The sequence below is a fragment of the Protomyctophum parallelum genome (assembly GCF_964188405.1).
Source record: "Protomyctophum parallelum genome assembly, chromosome: 1".
NCBI lineage: Eukaryota > Metazoa > Chordata > Actinopteri > Myctophiformes > Myctophidae > Protomyctophum > Protomyctophum parallelum.
This window is the reverse complement of record NC_139697.1, coordinates 72,281,330-72,304,114: the sequence shown is the minus strand read 5'-3', so window position 1 is coordinate 72,304,114 and position 22,785 is coordinate 72,281,330. Positions and strand designations below refer to the sequence as shown.

The window sequence follows — 22,785 nt, the reverse complement described above, 5'->3', positions numbered from 1 at the left end:
CCATAAGCATGCAGGGCACTATAAAAATATGTCCCGTGCTGTAGTTAAACGGAGTGAGAGGCTTGGTGTTTATTCTAGATGCACCTCTCCTGTGAATGTGCCATCAATAATCTGGGAGATGCGTCGCATCAGTGCTTCTTAAAGCCCGTTACGCAGTAGTGTTGCCGTTGCACATTTTGAGCTTGTGGATTGGTTACTTTCATGTGGTTATAATAATGTTCTTCTGTTACAATTGTAATCCAGATTTTCTTAACCCATTCAGGACGGGAACCCCTTTTGGTGTTTTAATGCTTTAGCTATTGAAAAATAGAAGAACTACAAGCTCATAGCGCGGCGCCGTGCTACGAGCTTGTATATCTGCTATCCATTTGTACACTCTCAGAGTTACAGACCCATAAGGGTCCATTTGGTTCCAAACTATCATTTAGCTGGGGACCCCCCTGGGACTCAGCAATGTCAGAATTAGCTCGGCCAGTCGTCTTTTCCTTTTATAAGAATCCTCATCTAATTTGGAGTTAATTGCACAGGTTTTCTGCTTCTGCAGTTTCTCTTCCACCGAGTCACTGGCCTCTCTAGTGTGTCTCGGGTGCGTTCTCAGGTGCATTCTCTCACACCTGCATCCTCTGTGTCTTATCAGGCATCAACGCCGCCAACGAGGAGCGCCGACACGCGCCGCCGGCTGTGAAGGGATATGGAGACCAGCCGTCTCTAACTACGCGTCCGATGGCAGAGATGATGAGTGCAGGCCTTCAAGGAGCATTAGAAACTCCCATGCATGCTCACCGTGAAGCCAGCTGCACTCTATCACAGTAATCACACGGTGCAGAGCTTCGGCCTCTTCTCCCTTCCTTTCACTTATTACTTAATATTCTACTTCTCCTCCTCTCCCTTCCTCTGCTCTCACCCTGATTTACCTCTCCACCGCGGAGTCATACATCTTCTCTGACCTGTTCCAAATTGCTTTAGCCTCCCGCCCTCCCTCTCTCTCTCTCTCTCTCTCTCTCTCTCTCTCTCCAACACACTCCATCTCTCTAAATATCTTCTCTCCTTACCATTTATTTCAATTCTCTCTGTGCCTCCCTCTGTCTCTGCTGTTCTAATATGCACTGTTGTATTGCCACTGTCTCCACCCAATACTTTTACTTTCTTCTTTCTTTCTTTCTTTCTTACATACTTTCTATCTACTTTTCTACTGTAGGCTATAGCCTCGATATTAGTTAAAGAAAAAAGAAAATTGCACTACATCACACTCCTTATCTGCATTAGACTCTTGTTTTCCTTCTTTACACTCTGATGTCAGTTACACATCACCTTGTTGTCCAAACACTACACACAATGTTCAGTTGTTGCACACACTTCTCATGTAAAATCTCAAAGCATCAACCTACAACACACAACTATTCAAATCTCTAAACATTCAGGTCTGGTGAGCAATGTGTTGGTACCACCTGACCACATAGATGACCCACAGTGAATCGACTACATTGTCATCTGAGACAAATGAGCTTCCACCGGGCTGCTCAAGTGCGTGAGTAGTTCCAGGACCAGCCACATTTTTCCGTTCTATACCTTCCACCTTATTCTCCTTTCCTGAATCCTATTGAGGAGTTCTTTTCTGGTTTTCTGGTTTGAGCAGGCTGGTTTACAGTAATAAATAAATAAAGAATTCAGCTGCATATTTGTGTGCTGTTTTATGTTTGACTCGAAAAAGTCAAACACGGAGTCATTTTTCAAAAGGACAAATGGCTCATTCTCCAGCGTCATTGTCATTCATGTGTGTGTTCCATTTCTATGATTGTTTTCAATTTTTCACTTCATTGTGCTGTAAATGCTTGGTAGTTGTGTGTACTCAATGAATGGTATGTGTGTGCAATTTGAAAATATGGCTGTGTGTACCAAATGAAAACACGAGTTCCATTTAAAGTTCCATGTAATACACACACACACACACACACACACACACACACACACACACACACACACACACACACACACACACACACACACACACACACACACACACACACACACACACACACACACACACACACACACACACACACACACACACACACACACACACACACACACACACACACACACACACACAGCCTTACAGCCGTTCACGGTGTTGTATCCCTGGCCTTGCAGCGCCTCCTTGCTGCTGCCGCGAGAGGTGCGCCCGCCTCCCCACTGGTCGTTGTCGTAGCAACCCGATTTTGCCTTCATCTCCTCCTTCAGAATCATCCTCCCAATCCCCTGGATGGACAGATGGAGAGAGAGAAAGTAGAGATATGCATGTATAATGGAATTATAGAAGTAAGGGAAGCACTGCACGGTTGGATGAACAAATGGACAAAGACAGAAAACTTATCCTAAAAAATGGAAAAAAGAAACTGAATATAAGTTGACGACAGGTTACAGTAAGTAGGAGAAGATACTACGTGTGCGAATGAAGCCACTAAGGGAGGCTGCCGGCTGGCTGTGTCTAGTGTTGTGTTATGGACTACACCTCAATCTGACCAAATGGAAGCAGTAACGCTTCACTGATCAGTCACCAATTAAAAGCATCCGTGTCATTTTAGATTTTATATATTAAATAGAAACATTCGTTTTTTCAAAAAACTCTCAGGATTTAGAACAGTGGTTTTGAACAGTGGTTCCCAAAGTGGAGTCCGGGGACCCCTAGGGGTCCTTGAGGGAGTTCCAGGGGATCCCAAGCTAAATGATAGTTTGGAACCAAATGAGCCCTTATGGCCCCCAGCGTGTCACTTTGTGCAGCGCTGCGTGCGAGCTTGTACATCTGCTATTTCTGAAAATATCAAAAATGTTTAAAGGACAGCTCCAGACTAAATAACATAGAGGCTCATTTTCCTACTTATATTGATCCCAAATGACTTGCCATGGGGTCTCGAGCCTACAGTATATGTTATTTAGTTGTCATTTAACACAAATCTTTTCTTCTGGGGGTCTCCCTGGCAAAAAACATTTCAGGGGGTCCAGGATCCACTCTTTTTTTGTTTGTTTTTTCTTTAATGTATTTCTATGGTCCAACTTTAATGATGTCAAATATGAGTGACTGAACAATACAAAACTACCTCCCTGACAAAGTATCGCCCAAGACAGTTTGTTTATTTTTGGACAGCAATTCTTACATGAGACGATGCTAAGATGACCCAACGTTATTCTCCATAAAGACATTACTTCCGTGACCCAGGGGATGAGCACGTGAGGTCAGGACTTCAGTGGTCTGTAGGGGCGGCCGCAGCTGAGTGGGTAGAGAAGCCGACAAGCCGTCAGGGAATAATTGGAAGGTCACCAGCTCGACCCTCAGTCAAAGTGCCTGAGCAAGACACCTACTGTACACTACTGTACTGTACACTTACTGTAGCCTCGGGGACGTTTTGATTTCAAAGGGAAAAGTGGCATAGGAGTGGGAGAGAACCTTGTATTTCGCTAACCAATAACAGTGCAGAGGGGCGTCGCTCCAAATTTGTTGACGTCGGTGGTCTCCGCTGTGTTCTACCGGGGAGGTGAGGGGGAGAGGGAGGGGAGGCGGACTCATAGGTTGGTGAACCAATAGGGAGCCGGCGTTTGTTCCCAGCGCTAGTTTGATCCGCCCCTCTATGCCAAGAAAAGCTGGGTTACTTTCAGGCTGCACTTACTGTAACCCCTAACAGACCTCGGTGCTCTCCTCTGAGCCATAACACTCTGCTGGGTGAAGCACCCTAACATACCTCCATGCTCTCCTCTGAGCCATAACACTCTGCTGGGTGAAGCACCCTAACATACCTCCATGCTCTCCTCTGAGCCATAACACTCTGCAGGGTGAAGCACCCTAACAGACCTCCATGCTCTCCTCTGAGCCATAACACTCTGCTGGGTGAAGCACCCTAACATACCTCCATGCTGTCCTCTGAGCCATAACACTCTGCTGGGTGAAGCATCCTAACAGACCTCCATGCTGTCCTCTGAGCCATAACACTCTGCTGGGTGAAGCACCCTAACATACCTCCATGCTCTCCTCTGAGCCATAACACTCTGCAGGGTGAAGCATCCTAACAGACCTCCATGCTCTCCTCTGAGCCATAACACTCTGCTGGGTGAAGCACCCTAACATACCTCCATGCTCTCCTCTGAGCCATAACACTCTGCTGGGTGAAGCACCCTAACATACCTCCATGCTCTCCTCTGAGCCATAACACTCTGCTGGGTGAAGCACCCTAACAGACCTCTATGCTCTCCTCTGAGCCATAACACTCTGCTGGGTGAAGCACCCTAACAGACCTCTATGCTCTCCTCTGAGCCATAACACTCTGCTGGGTGAAGCACCCTAACAGACCTCTATGCTCTCCTCTGAGCCATAACACTCTGCTGGGTGAAGCACCCTAACAGACCTCTATGCTGTCCTCTGAGCCATAACACTCTGCTGGGTGAAGCACCCTAACAGACCTCTATGCTCTCCTCTGAGCCATAACACTCTGCTGGGTGAAGCACCCTAACATACCTCCATGCTCTCCTCTGAGCCATAACACTCTGCTGGGTGAAGCACCCTAACAGACCTCTATGCTCTCCTCTGAGCCATAACACTCTGCTGGGTGAAGCACCCTAACATACCTCTATGCTGTCCTCTGAGCCATAACACTCTGCTGGGTGAAGCACCCTAACAGACCTCCATGCTCTCCTCTGAGCCATAACACTCTGCTGGGTGAAGCACCCTAACAGACCTCTATGCTGTCCTCTGAGCCATAACACTCTGCTGGGTGAAGCACCCTAACAGACCTCTATGCTCTCCTCTGAGCCATAACACTCTGCTGGGTGAAGCACCCTAACAGACCTCTATGCTCTCCTCTGAGCCATAACACTCTGCTGGGTGAAGCACCCTAACAGACCTCTATGCTGTCCTCTGAGCCATAACACTCTGCTGGGTGAAGCACCCTAACAGACCTCTATGCTCTCCTCTGAGCCATAACACTCTGCTGGGTGAAGCACCCTAACAGACCTCTATGCTCTCCTCTGAGCCATAACACTCTGCTGGGTGAAGCACCCTAACATACCTCCATGCTCTCCTCTGAGCCATAACACTCTGCTGGGTGAAGCACCCTAACAGACCTCCATGCTCTCCTCTGAGCCATAACACTCTGCTGGGTGAAGCACCCTAACAGACCTCCATGCTGTCCTCTGAGCCATAACACTCTGCTGGGTGAAGCACCCTAACAGACCTCTATGCTCTCCTCTGAGCCATAACACTCTGCAGGGTGAAGCACCCTAACAGACCTCTATGCTCTCCTCTGAGCCATACCACTCTGCAGGGTGAAGCACCCTAACAGACCTCTATGCTCTCCTCTGAGCCATAACACTCTGCTGGGTGAAGCAGTAAAAGTTATTTACACCTCCACCCCTCCTGAAAATACCCAGTTTCCCTCCCGAGAACATTAGTATACCGTTAATAAAGCAAGGTTTTGACCAGTGACCCTCGTCTTAGAGGTGTTAATACTTACAGTAGTTACGCAGTACACAAAGGAAATAAATAGCTGTGCTGTACTCTACTGTACGTGTGTGACAGCCGGTGTGTGTTCAGTAGAAAGACAGGAGAGAGTGTGTGTTTATGTGATTCAGATGTACCGAGAGAGAGGATAATGACCTACAGGAACCTCGCTTTGCATTCTGGGAAAAGAAACACCATTTAATTAGATAGCTCATTAAACATTAACAGACACACGCGCGCATGACCACAAACTATAGAGACACACACAAACGCATGCACACACGCGCGCACACACACACACACACACACACACACACACACACACACACACACACACACACACACACACACACACACACACACACACACACACACACACACACACACACACACACACACACACACACACACACACACACACACACACACACACACAGTGAGATCTTCTGCGTTCTCTATTTGAAACTCAGAGTATAAGAATTTAACCACGCGTGCACACACAGGGCCTGAACATCCAAGCTCAGCCAACAGGGGGTGCAGAGAGAGAGAGACTTCAGCACCATGGACAGTTCAGACCTTTAGGTGTGCTGTTGTTAGAAGGTATAATATAGCAATTTATTTTGCACTCTCTTACATTTGTACTTTGTACTCTCAAAGTTACAAATGCATTTTTATTTAATTTATCAATTTATTTACTTGTGAATTTCCTTTTTTGGGGGGAGGTTAAGTGGAGAGCAGTGATAATTTTGATTAGCAAATTTAGATTGTCTTTTCAATAAATGTTAATTTAGCTTTAGTCATATTTTAGTCATCTGAAATGTTTTAGTTTTAGTCTAGTTTTAGGCGACTAAATATCATATGATTTTAGTCGATTTTTGGGGGACATGATGCCAATGTGTTTGTTGACTCAATTGTCAATATATTTACTCTTAGTTTTAATCATTGTTGCTTAGTTTTCATTTAGTTTTCGTCAGAAAAGGTAGTCAACGAACAACCGGGGACTGTCTGTGAGGCAATAGAGCCCATGTGATACGGCGCCCTAACCGCTCTGCAATCAGGATGCTCCATGCGGATCCATAAAGGAACACTGAGAATGTCACTGTGTGCATGTGATGAATCAGTGAGGCACTGCTTACACCTGGGAGGATTTGGTGACCTACATACTGGCTATAAAAGCTGGCAGCCTTTCCCCAGAAGGAGCTCACTGTCATCGGTGGTCGGAATGCTCTGCCATCCCTATTATGGATGGGCACGTTTTCCAGAATTCAGATCTACAAGCTCATGTTAATTCAGTGTGCATGCGTGCGTGCGTGCGTGTGTGTGTGCGTGTGTGTGTGTGTGTGTGTGGCATAAATTCAGATCTCCACAATGTAGTCCTGCATAAACATACATAAACAGGCATGGTTGGACAGACACACACACACACACACACACACACACACACACACACACACACACACACACACACACACACACACACACACACACACACACACACACACACACACACACACACACACACACACACACACACACACACACACACACACACACACACACACAGTCACCAGGTAGTGCAGGGATGATTGAAAAGAGGAGACAGGTGGAATATTTTCTTTCCATACTCTGTTTAGATTGTGGTTCCATCCATCTTCCTCTCCTCCAGACGAAAACCTCCTCGCCCTGGAGACTGGGGAGAGAGAGAGAGAGACACACACAAACACACACACACACACACACACACACACACACACACACACACACACACACACGTGCGCACGCTTAGACAATAATGTTCATATGACATGAAAGAATGAAGCTTTAATCAGTAAAGCATTTTGAATAAAGTTAATTGAAAAGGAGAGAGAGAGAGAGAGAAAGAGAGGCAGAGAGAGAAGGAAAGCAGCAAAGAGACAGAGAGAGAAGTCAATAAATAACTATAGCCAAAAGAATGTTCTTGACGGTGTCTATATTTACAGCGGGTGACCCCAGGGTGGTGTTGGTACAGTACATGCAGTGGGTACACAAGCACAGAGGTGTGTATGTACGTGTGCACAGAGGTGTGTATGTACGTGTGCACAGAGGTGTGTATGTGCTGTATGCGTGCGCAGAGGTGTGTAGGTGCGCGTGCATGAAGGTGTGTAGGCGTGTTGCTGTCAAGGTGTATGTCGTCACTGTCATCAAGAAACCCTGTATCTCCAAATGTTTTAACTTTTTTTTAAATTCCCCACCACCACTATACAAGAATGTCCAGCTAAGAAAGTAATGAGAATAGCAGATCTGCAAGCTCACAATGCATCACGACCGTGACGCAGTGTGAGCTTGCAGATCGGCTCTTTTCACCATGTCTGAAGTATTTTGTGTCCTGAGAAGTAAAGGTTTTTAGACATGTCAAAGGTTTCCACCTGTCACTGACGATGTACACGCTTGCAGGTGTTTTGAGCTCTGTGCACGTTCATGCCCCTGTGTGCAAGCACCTATAGGGTAGTACATGCAAGCATATATAGTGCCTGCAGACAGGTTCGGTGTGTGTGTGTGTGTGTGTGTGTGTGTGTGTGTGTGTGTGTGCGTGTGTGTGTGTGTGTGTGTGTGTGTGTGTGTGTGTGTGTGTGTGTGTGTGTGTGTGTGTTTGACCATTTGGTTGCCCTACTAGTAGGATATTTGTGCTGCCCCCCTCCCGACGAGAGTGCTGCTAGCCTATTCCTCATGCAGATCGGCTATTTTCGCTGTTTGCGAGGACGCACACACGGCCGCTCGCAGCAGTGGAGCACATGTCAGAAGCACTAGACGCTTTGTGTGTGTGTGTGTGTGTGTGTGTGTGTGTGTGTGTGTGTGTGTGTGCCCGCACGGCGCACGTGTGTGTGTTGGGAGAGAGAGAGAGAGAGAGAGGGGGAGAGCGCTCTGATCATGTTCAAGACGGATATCTCGTGTTGTCATTATAGTGTATTAAAAGTAGACGGTTGTATCCACACTCAAAATGCACACCTTCCCGGTCGGCCAACCCGGTAGCAACCCTCACCAACCCCTGATGAACTTAACCATTATTCACTGATATAGTCTATGCAACGTCGCCCCGGAGGATCTATTTATGAATTGCAGCCTGGTTAAAAGCACTCGGAGAAATTAATTAATTAGAACCAATTAACCAAATGTTTCGGATGTTCGCTCGGAAATTCCTGCAAATGTTCGAGTTTTAAAAACAGGGCTAGGGTACAGCCTTAGTGTGTGTGTGTGTGTGTGTGTGTGTGTGTGTGTGTGTGTGTGTGTGTGTGTGTGTGTGCATTTGAGTGTGTGTTTGAGCCTTTTCACTCCTATTTCTGCAACTGTATATGTGTGTATTGATGGAAGGGGGGGGCTTACCTTTAGGAGAACCAGTGTAGGGGAAGTAGTTCGAGTCTGGGTGGTAGACGTCATTACAGTTTGTAGAGGAGTTCACAAGATTTTCATTGGTTTTCTTGCCGACTGTTGGAGAGAGAGAGAGATGGAGAGAGAGAGATGGAGAAAGAGAGAGAGAGAGAGAGAGAGAGAGAGAGAGAGAGAGACACTGAGAACAGCATTTCAATTCATGCACTCAACTCATGCAATTTCACCATGACAGTAGGGCAATTAAACTAAGCCAGAAATCTGTCAAAAATGGTCTATTTTCTTTTGGTGTAATCGTGATTTTATTGTCTCTATCAAACGATATAAAGCGAGAAAACAAACGTCAGTGCGAGGCAGATAACATTGGACATACACTGTAACGTTTGCTTCCTTACCCTGCAGTCTTTGATTGCCTTGCCTATGATAGAAATAAGTATCATTCTACAACATGTTAACGATTATGGAGAATATCATATTATTGTAATCCATTGCATTATGGACTGAGGAGCACCCCTTCTCCCCAATATGCTATTTCATTCTTTCCATTTTAATCTAGACCTAGTAGGCAAAATGAAGAAACCACTTGAGTAGCCCATTTCAGCACCATGGCCAGCGGCCATAAGGATCTGGGGTAGGGTGGGAGTGGACGTGGGTGGGACATCATATAAACGGTAAGAAAATAGAAATCAAAATATAATATGTAGGCCTATCAAGCGGGAACGAAATGAGTTGCCACCTGTATGGTCTAGATGAGTCCCGATTTAATCATCGGATTCATGTCCTGTTTACGTGACATTATATATTTAGATTGCATTGACATGCTGAAGACTGTCCGCGACGGACCCTGCCGCCCATACCAAGAGGCTATAAGAGTAGCCTAATAATCAACATTGTTGTATAGGCGACTTTGCGGAACCATAGTCACCATCCCAACCCCACCCACAGCACGCAAGGAAGACGGAGCGTGCACCGTGCGCCTTGGCATGTATCTGTTCTATTTTATAGACTAGCCTATATTTAATATAGTATGGCACCTGAATTTCCCAACGGGAATCAATAAAGGTAGCCTAGGTTATGTAGGCTACCGACAGACAGACAGACAGACAGACAGACAGACAGACGTCACAGACAGACAGACAGACAGACAGTTTACAAAAATAATATAAAGTTATCGCTTGTGAGCTTATAGATCGTCTGTTTTCAGTGCGCACATTCTGAACACCTACACAGTGCGTAGCCTATTTCCTTGCTAAATGTCGCAGACGCGGGGTTGGCGAAAGGGCCTTTCTGTGCATGTTCTCCCCGTGTCCCCTAGGGTAGGTACCCTCACAAAAAAACATGCAGTAATCCTGGTCTCTAAACTGCCTCCCCCTGACCAGCCGGGGCGCCTGATGGAGGGGAAAGGAACTGGTTGGAATAACGTGTTCCTTCCACGCGCTACGTCCAACCAGGGAAACTCCCCCCTGTCAGGTGCAAAGGAGCAACTTGGATACTCAGGCATGAAGGAAGCATGAATTCAAGTCCGCTCTCCCCAGGTTGGCGGAGGGTGTGTAGAGCCCAGGATCACATTAGATGATTGACACAGGGGTGAAAAATGGGTTACAAAATTGTGGGATAAAAAATATATAAAAAAAAAAAAAGATAATTGGCACTGGGTGAAAAATATAAACTGGGTTACAAAATCGTGGGATAAAAATTATAGAAAAAATAAAATAAAAATAAAACAGTGAATAAATAACAATGTCATGGAGAACGAGCTCTTCATGGGCCCCATTGCCCCAATATTCAGAAAATACCCACCAGGATCTGTGTTTTATCACTTTCCGGGTCAGAATCTGCTGTATTCCCGTGATACTCGGATCTGTCTATCAATATGTTTAATTAAAAATAACTGATTGATTTGAAAAATATATAATTGAAAGGTCTTCACATCAATTAGCTGATAAATGATTGTGTATTGCTCTCAGCCATCGACAGTATTACGCCTACCATAGTGTCGCTTGCCGTCAAGAGCCGCCCTACAAGCTCACAAAGCATTGCATCGCCACGCTAGACCACTGAATATAAATGACACTTTATTGTCACAGTAAAGACATGTCGTTTAACTTTAATTGGAGTTGTCGTTGGCTTTGCTTTGATGCGATGTCAGCTTTCCGAGTACCTCACACACTAAAGTGCTCCATTATTTGAACTCCGGAATGTTCAAGTTCACCCCGCGGAGCTGAGGTGGCGTGGTCGTAATGGAGAAAGTCTGACATATAGCGGTAAGCCGAGAGAGGGAGACAGAGATTGGTCAGCAGTCTGCAGAGGCCAGTCAGTAAATCGTACAGAGGTGGAGGTAAGGCGCAGTAACTCTGTCAGATCTGTCACCCTTGACCGTTGATGGATGACCGTTTGTCTCTCCTCTCTCTCTCTCTTCAGCTCTGTCTGACTTTTTTATCACCCCCCACCCCGCCCCACACACACACACACACACACACACACACACACACACACACACACACACACACACACACACACACATACACACACACCTGTTTTGTTGAACTTGATATCCTTTACACCACCTATGCTCTCATCTCTACATCCACTCCTCTCCTTAAAGAGTCCAATTTAGTTTGATTAAAGGCTGATTTTGGTTTAATGCGGTTGGTTTAATTCATTGGATTTCAATTCAATGCAGTTTAGTTTCAAACTATTTAAGTCAATTCAATTCAACTCTAATCCATTAACACAATCAGTGCCGGGATTTTCTTCAAAATAAGAAAGAGTGCCAGAAGTGCCAGAAGATATGGGAGATTTTACTCTGAAAAGCCCCGCCTTCCGTTGACCCCAAAAACCGGGAGGCATAATGTTGCTTGCTTGCCTCGCGATGATTACTAAAGTCTCTCTAGAAGCATTAATATTCCAAACGAGAGGCATGTTGAAGTCAGAAAGGAAGAAGGAAGCTCTTTTGGTCAAAACCATGGAAAGCTCCCTAGATTAGGAGATATACGAGGCATTCTTTCTGAGCCGTAAACAAGGAAGTGAACGGCAGCGCACATGCGCGAACAGCCAGGAGTATGGTGCAGAAGGAGAGGCCAACACCCCAAAAAGAAAAAGAAAAAGCGCTATGGCGTGTGTACACGTCCACTGGATCCAACGGTTGGATTAGATATGACGCTTGTACACTTCCTACGGTCTGAATGTGTTGTGAACAGGAAAGCATCCGTCATTTTGCATTGGCTACTCAAAAAGAGCAGATATTTTTTATATTGTTTTAATGATGACGATAACTGGGGGGAGGGATGGGGTGAGGGAGAAAAAAAAATATGGTATGTTCAAACTGTAGCCTACTAAATTGTTGAAACCTATTACCAATAAACATATATAAAAAATAAAAAAAGAGCAGATATACTATACTACGAATACTGATTTAGGAGGCATTTGTAGAATTAACTCAGGAGAGGATCTACAGGTAGCCTGGGCCCAGCCAGATGGACAGCTTTCCCCACCATCCATAATATGGTGGTGTCATAATAATATTATGACACCACGTGTCATAATAATATTATGACACCACGGGCGAATCAGTAGTTTTCATGGATGCCATATTATGGCATCCATGAAAACTACTGATTCGCCCGGGACGCAACGCAGCAGCCGCACCTGACCGTGGCCAGTCTGGGCCAGCGTCATTATTCACCTGACCGTGGCCAGTCTGGGCCAGCGTCATTATTCACCTGACCGTGGCCAGTCTGGGCCAGCGTCATTATTCCGACGGTGCGTTGGTCTGACTCCCCATTACTAACCCTGCCTCTAACCCTAACCCTAACCGCACGCAAAGCCACTTGTCGGACTAATGTGCCGTCGGAATTACGAGCAGATCCTGGCCAGTCTACGATACTTGTGATTCCAACAAATGTCATTCAGATGCGATTGAAAAATAAATGTCTGGCCTTTTTTCTGAATGCGCTGCTCATGGAATGCAGCCAGATATTATCATATTTTAAATAGCCAAAACAAAAGTCCTAATTTATATTGAAATCATCCACCGGTCATCAAAATATCTTTAAAGACTCTTTCCTGACTTTTTCCAGGCACAGTCATCACTAGACATGTTCTGCATCCACTACTGCCTTAACCATCACTAAAAGTTAAAAGAGATTCAGTCCTTGGGGTACAATGCATTGATGTTTTGAGGACGGTAAGGACAGCTTTGTAAAACCTCTGTTCTGAAGAACAGAGGTAGTCATAATAACAATGTGACTTCCATGCCTTGAATAACTTTACAAAACCCTCTCTGTCTCTCCATGCAGATGAAAAAGTGGAGGCCATCACTGTCATCTCAACAGTTCAATCGATCAAGTATTACACTGACTGAAGTGGCATCTTTCTTACAACAAGAGCAAGTCAATCTGCATTCCCATTGCATAAAGAAAGGCGTCTAACTCTGACAGGATTATAAAAACAACACAGCGGGGAAAGCTGTCAAAAATGGCCCCATGCAGTGAACCGACGTACCTTGTCTCTTATAGATGGGAGGCTTCCTGTAGATATTGCTCTCATCAGAGTCTGGGAAGACAAAATATGCAGAGTCAGACGGAGGAGGAAGAAAAAAATGAAAAGAACAGAAGTGATGAGGATGCCTGCTTTACATACAGGGACTCCCTCAATCACCCAAACCCTCATGGAGCCTTCAAACACCTTATGAGTTGCGAATGTGCGAGTTGCAAATTACAGCCGTCGCAGCCATAAAAGGTGACAGCATGTTGGACAGACAGCTATAGCAGAAGCAGTGCTGCGCATCCAGACGGCCTGATTGACATGTAGAGAGGCTGATTAGAGCCATGCAGGCGCATTACAGAAAATGCCAGCAGATGGCAAAGGAATAAAGAATATGGACAGACAGACAGACAGACACAGACACAGACACAGACACAGACAGACAGACAGACAGACAGACAGACAGACAGACAGACAGACAGACAGACAGACAGACAGACAGACAGACAGACAGACAGAAAGACAGACAGACGAAGGAGGAAGAAATAAAAAGCGTAATTGTTAAGCGATACAAAGGAAGGCATGGAGCCATTAGCAATGCTCACTCCTGACTTTGGAAGACAACTGACTCTGTACACTTTTCCCACATTACTCTTTAATTCAGTGCTACAAGCAGGCAGACTGCAAGCATACGGATATCACCATGCAACAGAAAATAAAAACAAAGTACATAATGAGCTGTGAGTAGTAAAACCAAGTGAGACCAATGTCAATGCTACTGTACATCGCCGAAAACAGCCAAACACAGCCAGTAACAGCCAAAAGCTGCACCAGACCAAAAACATACCCCATACAAACATCCATGATCCCGCAAAAAACATAACACTGGGAACAGCCAGTGGTGGAAAAAGTACTTAATTAAAGGTATCAATACTGCAAAATAAAAAGCATTGGTATCAAAAAAGTACTCATTGTGCGGAATGTTTCACAAATTATCATGACAAAAAATTATAAAATGTTTTGTAATAATATTTCCAAATCTACAAAGTAACTCCATTCTATTTAATACACATTGGATATAATGCATTATGACACAGACATTACAGCACTTCTCTATGTGCCTTTTATAACCACCTAAGTTATAATAGTTATAATGTGCTGTTCCACTGAGCATAATAATGCATTATGACCAGCACTTATAATATGTTATAAACGTGGTTATAAGTTGTTATACATGCTTACAAACATTTATAACGAGTGTTATAATGCCTTATAAGAACATTATAATGCATTATAAATGCACTACAATGCATTATAAAGACGACCTTAATATAAAGTGTTAGCAAAAATTGTACTTAAGTATACAGTAAGTACATGTACTTGGTTACTTTCCACCACTGGGAACAGCGTGCCACACCAACGCTGCCAGCGCTATACAGCACTTCCATTCCCACCGGGCTATCCATAGTGAAAATGCATTGAGCCGTCATACTGTGGAGCACTTTGGATAAAAGCATCTGCCCAACAGCAATCTGTTAGATGCAGGGAAGGGAAGGCTCTGGCAGAGCTGACAGGGAGCTAAGCGCCACATAGAACCGGAGAGAAATAATGAGGAGCCGAGAGATGGATTGAAGGCCGGAGTAAGAGATGGGGAACCAAAGGAAATAGTTTAACTAAAAACCGCCATTAAGAGTAAAGAGAGCATGAAGAAATGAGAGAGGGTTTAGAAAAAGAGATGAATAAGAAAGGGGAGCAATGGATCACAGGAGAACAGGGTGAACGCAGGTAAAGCGTATAGGCTACTTCAAAGCAACTTTTTTCAGCATTTTTAGTTTTTTTTGGGGGGTGTGGGACTGAACAAGTTCTCTGAAGACGAGATGATTTTATATTTGCTCCAGCTCTGCTTTGAATCTATCAAATCTCTCTTCAAACTATGTACCACGGACAATGTGTGTGCAATGTTAATTAATTGCCGTCTAGTTGTAGTGGCTCAGAGATGGATTATAGAGGTTTATGTACCACCTAGCCTCTTCAAACGACCCTCCTTCGGCACCCTCTTTTAGTTCATTTTTATACCATGGTGGTCATGGAGAATACTCATCTCTGACTGGACCTTCGACGTGGCAGCCTCAGCACTATTCTAAAACACTACGCATAATAGAACCTCCCATTAGTTCTGGCGGGACATGATAGTCTTGCCTCATGCACTGAGCATCGACTGATTCCTGCCAAGCCCCCATCAGCTGACGCTCGCTCATCTGTCAGTCTGTCACTCTTTATAACGGCTTCTTCTTGCCTACTGTATTCCTGTTACAGCATATACTGTACACAGGCCTCCTTTATTATAGGCTCATCTGATTTTATCACCGTCGTTGTCTCTGTCGTGTCTTTGCTCATGTGTGCCTGTGGCATTCCATGCATGGCAGGGCAGGGCATGTCAGGGAGATCCCAGAATAAAGCCACGTTACCAAAGATAATAAATACAATTTATTGTTATTGTTCTTAAAGGAGTAGTTCACGCAAAAATCTATTATTCACACCCCATGAAGCCTTTTTGATTTTGTCGCATCCTTGAGCCAATAATATGTATGAATTATCTGCGACAAAAACATCTCCATGAATTCAAGGCTTCATGGGGGTGTGTAATTGACTGGAAAAATAAGAATTGCGTTGGGTAAACTGCTCCTTTAATATGCAATTAAGTTGTTTTCTTCTGACAATGGTCCTTACAGAATGACAGCAATAAATAATGGCGAAAACCGATCCTAGTTTGATATGAAATATATATACCAATAGCTAATTGTATTGATGTAATTTAATTGTCTGCCAAGGCAAGGACAGATTCAATTCACTGCAAGCTCACCAAAGTCTTGAATAAACAACCCTTAGTCCCTAAGAATCCAATCCATATGGGAATAGAGTAGACAATAGACACCATTAGCTGACTATCCGACGAGAAGCAGATTAGCACTGTATGTCGAGGTTAGATGTTCAAAGGGTAAAGGGGAAGGTCAAGAATGAAAGCCGACCAGGGGGCGAGGAGGACATACGCTGGGCCTTAACATTACGTAAGGCATTAGGGGCTAAGAGGAGTGTTCTTGGAGAATGGAGGGGTTAGTGTATAGGGGTGAAATCTTGGTGGGAATGAGGGCATTATGGTTATGGACAGAATGGTTACTTGATGAAAAGATTAGGCTCTAGGCGTGAGTTTGGATGTTAAAGGGGTTAGGGCACACAGCAATATATCCAGTGTTCATTGAAATTGCAGAAAGCAGAGCTGTATAAAAACTTCTAAAAGTCCACATCATTCGTTGAACCCTTCCAATGGACAAACTGGGCTGAATAACGCCCACCCTCAAAGCCATTTCAATTTTGTGTGAAATGAGGGGCTCTCTTATCATTGCTCAGACACATATGACATAAATTCTCCATTCATTGTCAATGGGAATGAAATCTTTGTGTAGGACAAAAATAGCCGATTTGCTCGTCCACATATGACGTCAATTCACCATTCATTGTCAATGGGAATTTAATGTTTCTGTAAATCAAAAATCTACACCAATAGCTGAATATAGGAGGGACTATAGCGCCCCTCAAAATATACAAGTGAACAATATTGTTCAGTTCTTCTCTACTCTGGCCTATACTGTATACTTTGTTGAACAACAAATATTTTTGACATTTCTCAATTACAATGTGCCTATAATGACATGCCCCAAAGTGGTTAATAACACTGGAATATTGCTGTGTTCGATGTTAGGGCTCTGAGGTGGAGAGGTTAGGGGTTGCAGCTCAAGTGATTGTTTGTTGCCGGTTTTCTTTGTCTTTCTTGTTTGGAATGACAGCCTACCTGGTACATGGAAATGCTTTGGGGCTTGGTAGGTGGTGATGGTGGGTGTGGCAGACCTGGGGTCTAGCTGACTGTGATAGGGTGAACTCCTGCCACTCTCACTGCCTGCAGCCAGTCCAGCCAATCACAGTGAGAGAGAGCAAGAGAGTGTGAGCGACAGCATGACCTGCCTCCCCCAAGATAGACAAACTGACACACAGACCAAGAGGATGAAGGTGGAATGAGCATTTCATTGATTTGGAGCGTGTGTGTGTGTGTGTGTGTGTGTGTGTGTGTGTGTGTGTGTGTGTGTGTGTGTGTGTGTGTGTGTGATTACCAGGGTGATAGTAGTTGAGTGGGGAGCCTCCGTGTCGACTGTGTGATGGGGAGTCGGTGTATGCAGGGCTGGAGGAACGCCTTGTTCTCAACTCCACACTCTCCAACAGGTCCTGGGTCAGTTATTTTACATGCATGATTTATACAGAATGCTTACAGTGGACAGTTGTTCAATATTGTTCACGTGGCAATATCTTTCCGCTAAGTGAGCAAGAGAGAGAGAGAGAAGAAGAGACTGAGAGAGAGAGAGAGAAAGAGAGAGAGAGAGACCTTTGTCCTTTAACGAAGCCTTTATTTCACCTTTTGTTTACCCTCAAACAATCATTAAGATAACAAATTGCATGTTTTGGGCACTCACAATAATATAATTTTATTTCTTTATTTTATTTTTCTCCTCCTCTAAAGAGACAAAACCAGTGACTCTTGATCAATGTTGCACAAAGACGTTCTCTTGCCCCCACATCTCAACAAACTCTAGACAGGAAATCACTATAGTACCGGTATGTAAACTCTGTTCTGAGACCAGCTGATACCAGCCCTTTAGCCATGAGTTCAGCTTAGACTGACCCTGCTCCCTGCATTTTGTGAGTCAGATGCTCTATTTTTGCCTGCACGGTTACATTTTATTTTGCAATCCCACCCTTCTCTTTTGTGAGGCTTTGTACTTTGGCCCAAGAATTTAAATGACATCATTAAGCTCTTCATTGAAACTTTCAAACCATCTCTGTAGCAGCGCAAACAGAGAGAGAGAGAGAGAGAGAGAGAGAGAGAGAGAGAGAGAGAGAGAGAGAGAGAGAGAGAGAGAGATAGAGATAGAGATAGAGATAGAGATAGAGATAGAGATAGAAGGCTCTAGCCCTGCTGCTTACCTGGGAGTATGGAGACAGGGATCCCAGGGACTGAGAAAATAAAAAGAAGAAGAACCTTTCATCCAATGACCATGAATCATGATATATCCTATATTTTCAATGACCATGATATATCCTATATTTTCATCCAATGACCATGATATATCCTATATTTTCATCCAATGACCATGATATATCCTATATTTTCATCCAATGACCATGATATATCCTATATTTTCGGAGCAGTTTGGTTCTGTATCTGCAAGGCAACACTGAAGCAGCAACGTAACACTCAATGACCTCAGACTGTCGGCTGTGTTGTATACAGATTCATGCATTAAGCCTAATCTATATAAACAGTCGCACAATGGTGTAACACAGACTTCACCCATTCAGGACAGCCAAAACATGTGTGTTTGGCTGAGCTACAGAGGTAGATGTAGAAGATGTTAATTTCCCATGCAGGAGACCCAGGCAACACATCATGAGCTGTAATGCGGTCGCTTAATGATAGGTCGGGCACAGAGCCAGCCGTCGTCATTGTTACCAGTTTCACCGTCGTGTTGTTTCACGGCGTAGTGTGTAAATCCCAGCCAGCGTGATGTAAAATATGTGACCACAGTTTGAAACGATTTAAATAATGGGTTCACCCCAAACCCCTAAGTGAACTGTACGCGTGGTCACTTATGAGGAGGAAGGCCACTTGGGTCAAGTAGGACGTCTCTCACAGCCTCCACCAAGCCTTCCACTTACTGCTATCAGGTCAGCCCTGTACAAAGAATATAGTATTCCCCTGTGGGCGTTTTTAACACTGTGTGTGTGTGTGTGCGTGTGTGTGTGTGTGTGTGTGTGTACCTGCCCGCAGCTGTAGCCCTCCAGTGCGTCCTCAGAGAGGTGTGTGTGTGCGTGGTAGGCCTGGTACGGGATGACGTCGGGTCTCTGGATGTCGTAGATGGCTTTGACCCGGGGCAGCGCTGCCAGGTTCTTGTATCCCGAAACACCACTGTCTGCCTTAGTCTGAGGAGACAGAGAGAAACACACTGCAACATCACACAAACATATGGCCACAGACAAGCGCACGCACACACACTTAGTCATTCATTCCCCCCACCATGCGCGCGCGCGCGCGCGCGCACGCACGCACGCACGCACGCACGCACGCACGCACGCACACACACACACACACACACACACACACACACACACACACACACACACACACACACACACACACACACACACACACACACACACACACACACACACACACACACACACACACACACACACACACACACACACACACACACACACACACACACACACAGCCTGTCAAAGACAAGCCTGTCTAGAGTCAGTATTGTTGATTGTATCTATCTATCTATCTCTCTCTCTCTCTCTCTCTCTCTCTCTCCACGCAGGCACGCACCCAACGCACCCACGCACCCACACACACACCCACACATAGAAGGTCCCCGATGATATCAAACATCAAGAATACACTGCCTAAAATAATGAACACAAGCAGTAAAGTCATAGTTGTCCATCAGTGTAGCCTGTCTGTTCTGTATAACAGTCAGGTGGTTAATCAGGAGGTTCAATCCCAACCCTCCTGCACTCACTTCAGCTTCCCGTCAGTCAATACAAACATACAAACCCTTTTAACAACTTAAGCCCTATATACTGATGATGTCTATACTGCAGTATACAATACTATATGATGGCAAATAGTGTTGTGACTCTGAGCTTGTAGATCTGCTATCTTATGAACATTTAAAAATCTTAGTGTTCATTAAACACAGCAAAGTAGGGTTCAGGTGCTTAACTCGGAGTGTACAACTGTAACCAAATGGACCCGTACTTTGTTCAGCACGTACTCGCGTATGGCAGGTTAGTCATTATTGTTGTTCTATTGATGATGCAGACCTTGCTGAGTGTGGTACCGTACGTAAGATGTGATTTCATGTTATGTTGTACTATTATGCTTCCCTTCGGGGACCAAATAAAGACGGAGCTGAAGATGCATAATGTACAGTATAAATAGAGGTACAGAGAGATCAAGAGGGACAGCAAGGCACAGAATCTAAACAGACATAAACTGTACAGAAAATACAGAAAGCAAACAAGCAGACAGACGGACGAGAAGAAGACAGAAGAGGGAATAGTTTTCCAGCGTGGCGGTCACAGCTGGTAGCTCAAATCTCTGTTGGTTAGGGTTTGATTGACAGGACCGACAGTGAGAGTTGACACGGAGGGGGTACAGTAACTATATGACCGGATATGTACTCACATAGACCAGGTGGTGAGGAGATCCCAGGCTGGAGCCTGGAGGTGAGATGGACGCTGTCTCAGATGTGCGTCTCAACTGGTAGACACGCACACACACGCACGCACACACGCGCACGCAGACGCACGCACGCACACACGCACGCACGCAAGTACAAAGTGTAAGTGAGAGACAGAGCATGAAAACTGACCAACCCTAACATATAAGCTAATGAACTGTTTCCCAAAAAGTAGGTCGATACGCATGTTTGGGTCGTGGACAATTTTATGGGTCGCAAATAAATGTCCCCCCTTTTCTCGTTTCCTTTAAAAACAATATAAATTATTTCAAAAGATTGTTTGATTATTGTGATTTGTGATTTTTGTGACAACAACGGATCTACAAGCTCGCAATGCAGCGCAAAGCGACATGTTGTGAGCTTGTAGATCTGTTGTTTTTTATAGTTTGGGCAAATCTAACCCAAACAACAGATGATGGCAGACAGACTCACCCTCAGCTTTCTCTCTAATCGTGTGGCTTCCTTACACACTGGGTGCCAAACCTCAGAACCTGCAACACACACACACACACACACACACACACACACACACACACACACACACACACACACACACACACACACACACACACACACACACACACACACACACACACACACACACACACACACACACACACACACACACACACACACACACACACACACACACACACACACATTTATATTACTATATACCGTTCATCGGGTATATCAGTCATCGCTTGAAGGATTTCATTCCATTGATTACAGCTTAGGCCATATACCCAAAACTTAGATTTTAACATAACAGATCAACCTCAAGTCCTCATCATAAAATAAGCCCCTCAAAAGGGACATGAGAGACGTTTGGCTCTTAAAAAAAGTGGAGCAAGAGGACACACCCAGTATTCCTACAGTCTAAGCCCAGTGGGTTAGTTTAATGTGTGTGTGCGGGGAGGGGAGGTCCATAAAGTTTTATAGGATACGAACATGAAGGATAGATCAGCATTTCTCAGCTAGAGCTATATCCATCATGTGCCCATCTCTCTCTTTTTCACACGCGCATGCATGCATGTCCGCATGCATGCACACATGCACGTCTGCACGCACGCACGTACGCACGCACGCACACCAGTCTGTCGAGAGGCAGTATGTTACATGTAATGACATGGGTTGTATTTCTCTCCTCCCTACACTGAGAAGGACAGAGATAGCATGAGAGAGAGAGAGAGAGAGAGAGAGAGAGAGAGAGAGAGAGAGGGGAAGAAGGACAGAGAGAGAATGACAGGGACGGGCAGACAGATAAGAGAGGTAGACACTGACAGCAGGACGGAGAGATGACAGAGCAATATGGACAGATGGACAGAGAGAGCAGAGATATAGATAGAATGAGAGAGAAAGAGAGAGAGAGAGAGTAAGGGAGAGATGACAAATGAAGGAAGGACAAGGAGAAAACAGAGTGAAAAAGAGAGATGGAGAAAGAACAGAGGGCGGGTGGGGAACGAAGCAAAGACAGGATAAGACAGAGAAAGAAAGATATACAGTGGGCCTATAAGAGAGAGAGAGAGAGAGAGAGAGAGAGGGGTGCCAAAGACAGACGGACAAAGACCAGAGCAACATTCAGGCAGGACCGTAAAAGCTATTACATTTAGCTGGTAGCAATAAAGCACTGCAGGACGTTAATATATGCATACTGTAGACAGTTGATAATGATAATGCCACTAATACATCCGCTCCACTAGCAAACATGCACGCACGCAACGCAACGCACACACGCACGCAACGCACGCACGCACGCACGCACATATATATATTATACTAGGCCAATTCAGTATAATTTTGTGATGCCTCGAGGGCAGAGTAAGCCTAATGTTGCGTTCACACGAGGCATACAGTATATGCAAAGATGTCGCTTTGTATATCTGTTGCTCACTGCAAAGGGCAAGGTCGCTGTGCGCGCATCCGCCTCGTTGACGGCAGACTGCTGGGCGAGCGCTGGCGCTTTGGCATGGGGGGTCAGATCAACATGGAATTAATTCTGTACTGGCCATATGAGGAGCATGTCTTGAGTGTACAGGGTTTGATAAGGTCAGATCTACATATGTTATGTCCATATATGGAGATCTAGGG

The 22,785-nt window shown here is 44.9% G+C and overlaps 2 protein-coding genes across 2 annotated transcripts in view; one reads left to right on the top strand and one right to left on the bottom strand.

The window, feature by feature from the left end:
* ubtd2 (ubiquitin domain containing 2) overlaps nucleotides 1-22,785 on the top strand; it is a 393,205-nt gene that overhangs the window by 227,509 nt on the left and 142,911 nt on the right. The window lies entirely within an intron of this gene.
* Nucleotides 1-22,785, bottom strand: part of LOC310870246 (actin-binding LIM protein 3-like) — an 81,967-nt gene that overhangs the window by 14,783 nt on the left and 44,399 nt on the right. The window contains exons 8-17 of the mRNA XM_083781395.1: nucleotides 21,127-21,185; nucleotides 20,640-20,714; nucleotides 19,205-19,366; nucleotides 18,371-18,400; nucleotides 17,503-17,614; nucleotides 17,187-17,291; nucleotides 13,355-13,405; nucleotides 8,849-8,950; nucleotides 7,114-7,178; nucleotides 2,118-2,259 (exon numbers count right to left, since the gene is read on the bottom strand). Of these exons, the coding sequence (XP_083637521.1) occupies nucleotides 2,118-2,259; nucleotides 7,114-7,178; nucleotides 8,849-8,950; nucleotides 13,355-13,405; nucleotides 17,187-17,291; nucleotides 17,503-17,614; nucleotides 18,371-18,400; nucleotides 19,205-19,366; nucleotides 20,640-20,714; nucleotides 21,127-21,185 (903 nt within the window). The remainder of the gene's footprint in view (nucleotides 1-2,117; nucleotides 2,260-7,113; nucleotides 7,179-8,848; nucleotides 8,951-13,354; nucleotides 13,406-17,186; nucleotides 17,292-17,502; nucleotides 17,615-18,370; nucleotides 18,401-19,204; nucleotides 19,367-20,639; nucleotides 20,715-21,126; nucleotides 21,186-22,785) is intronic.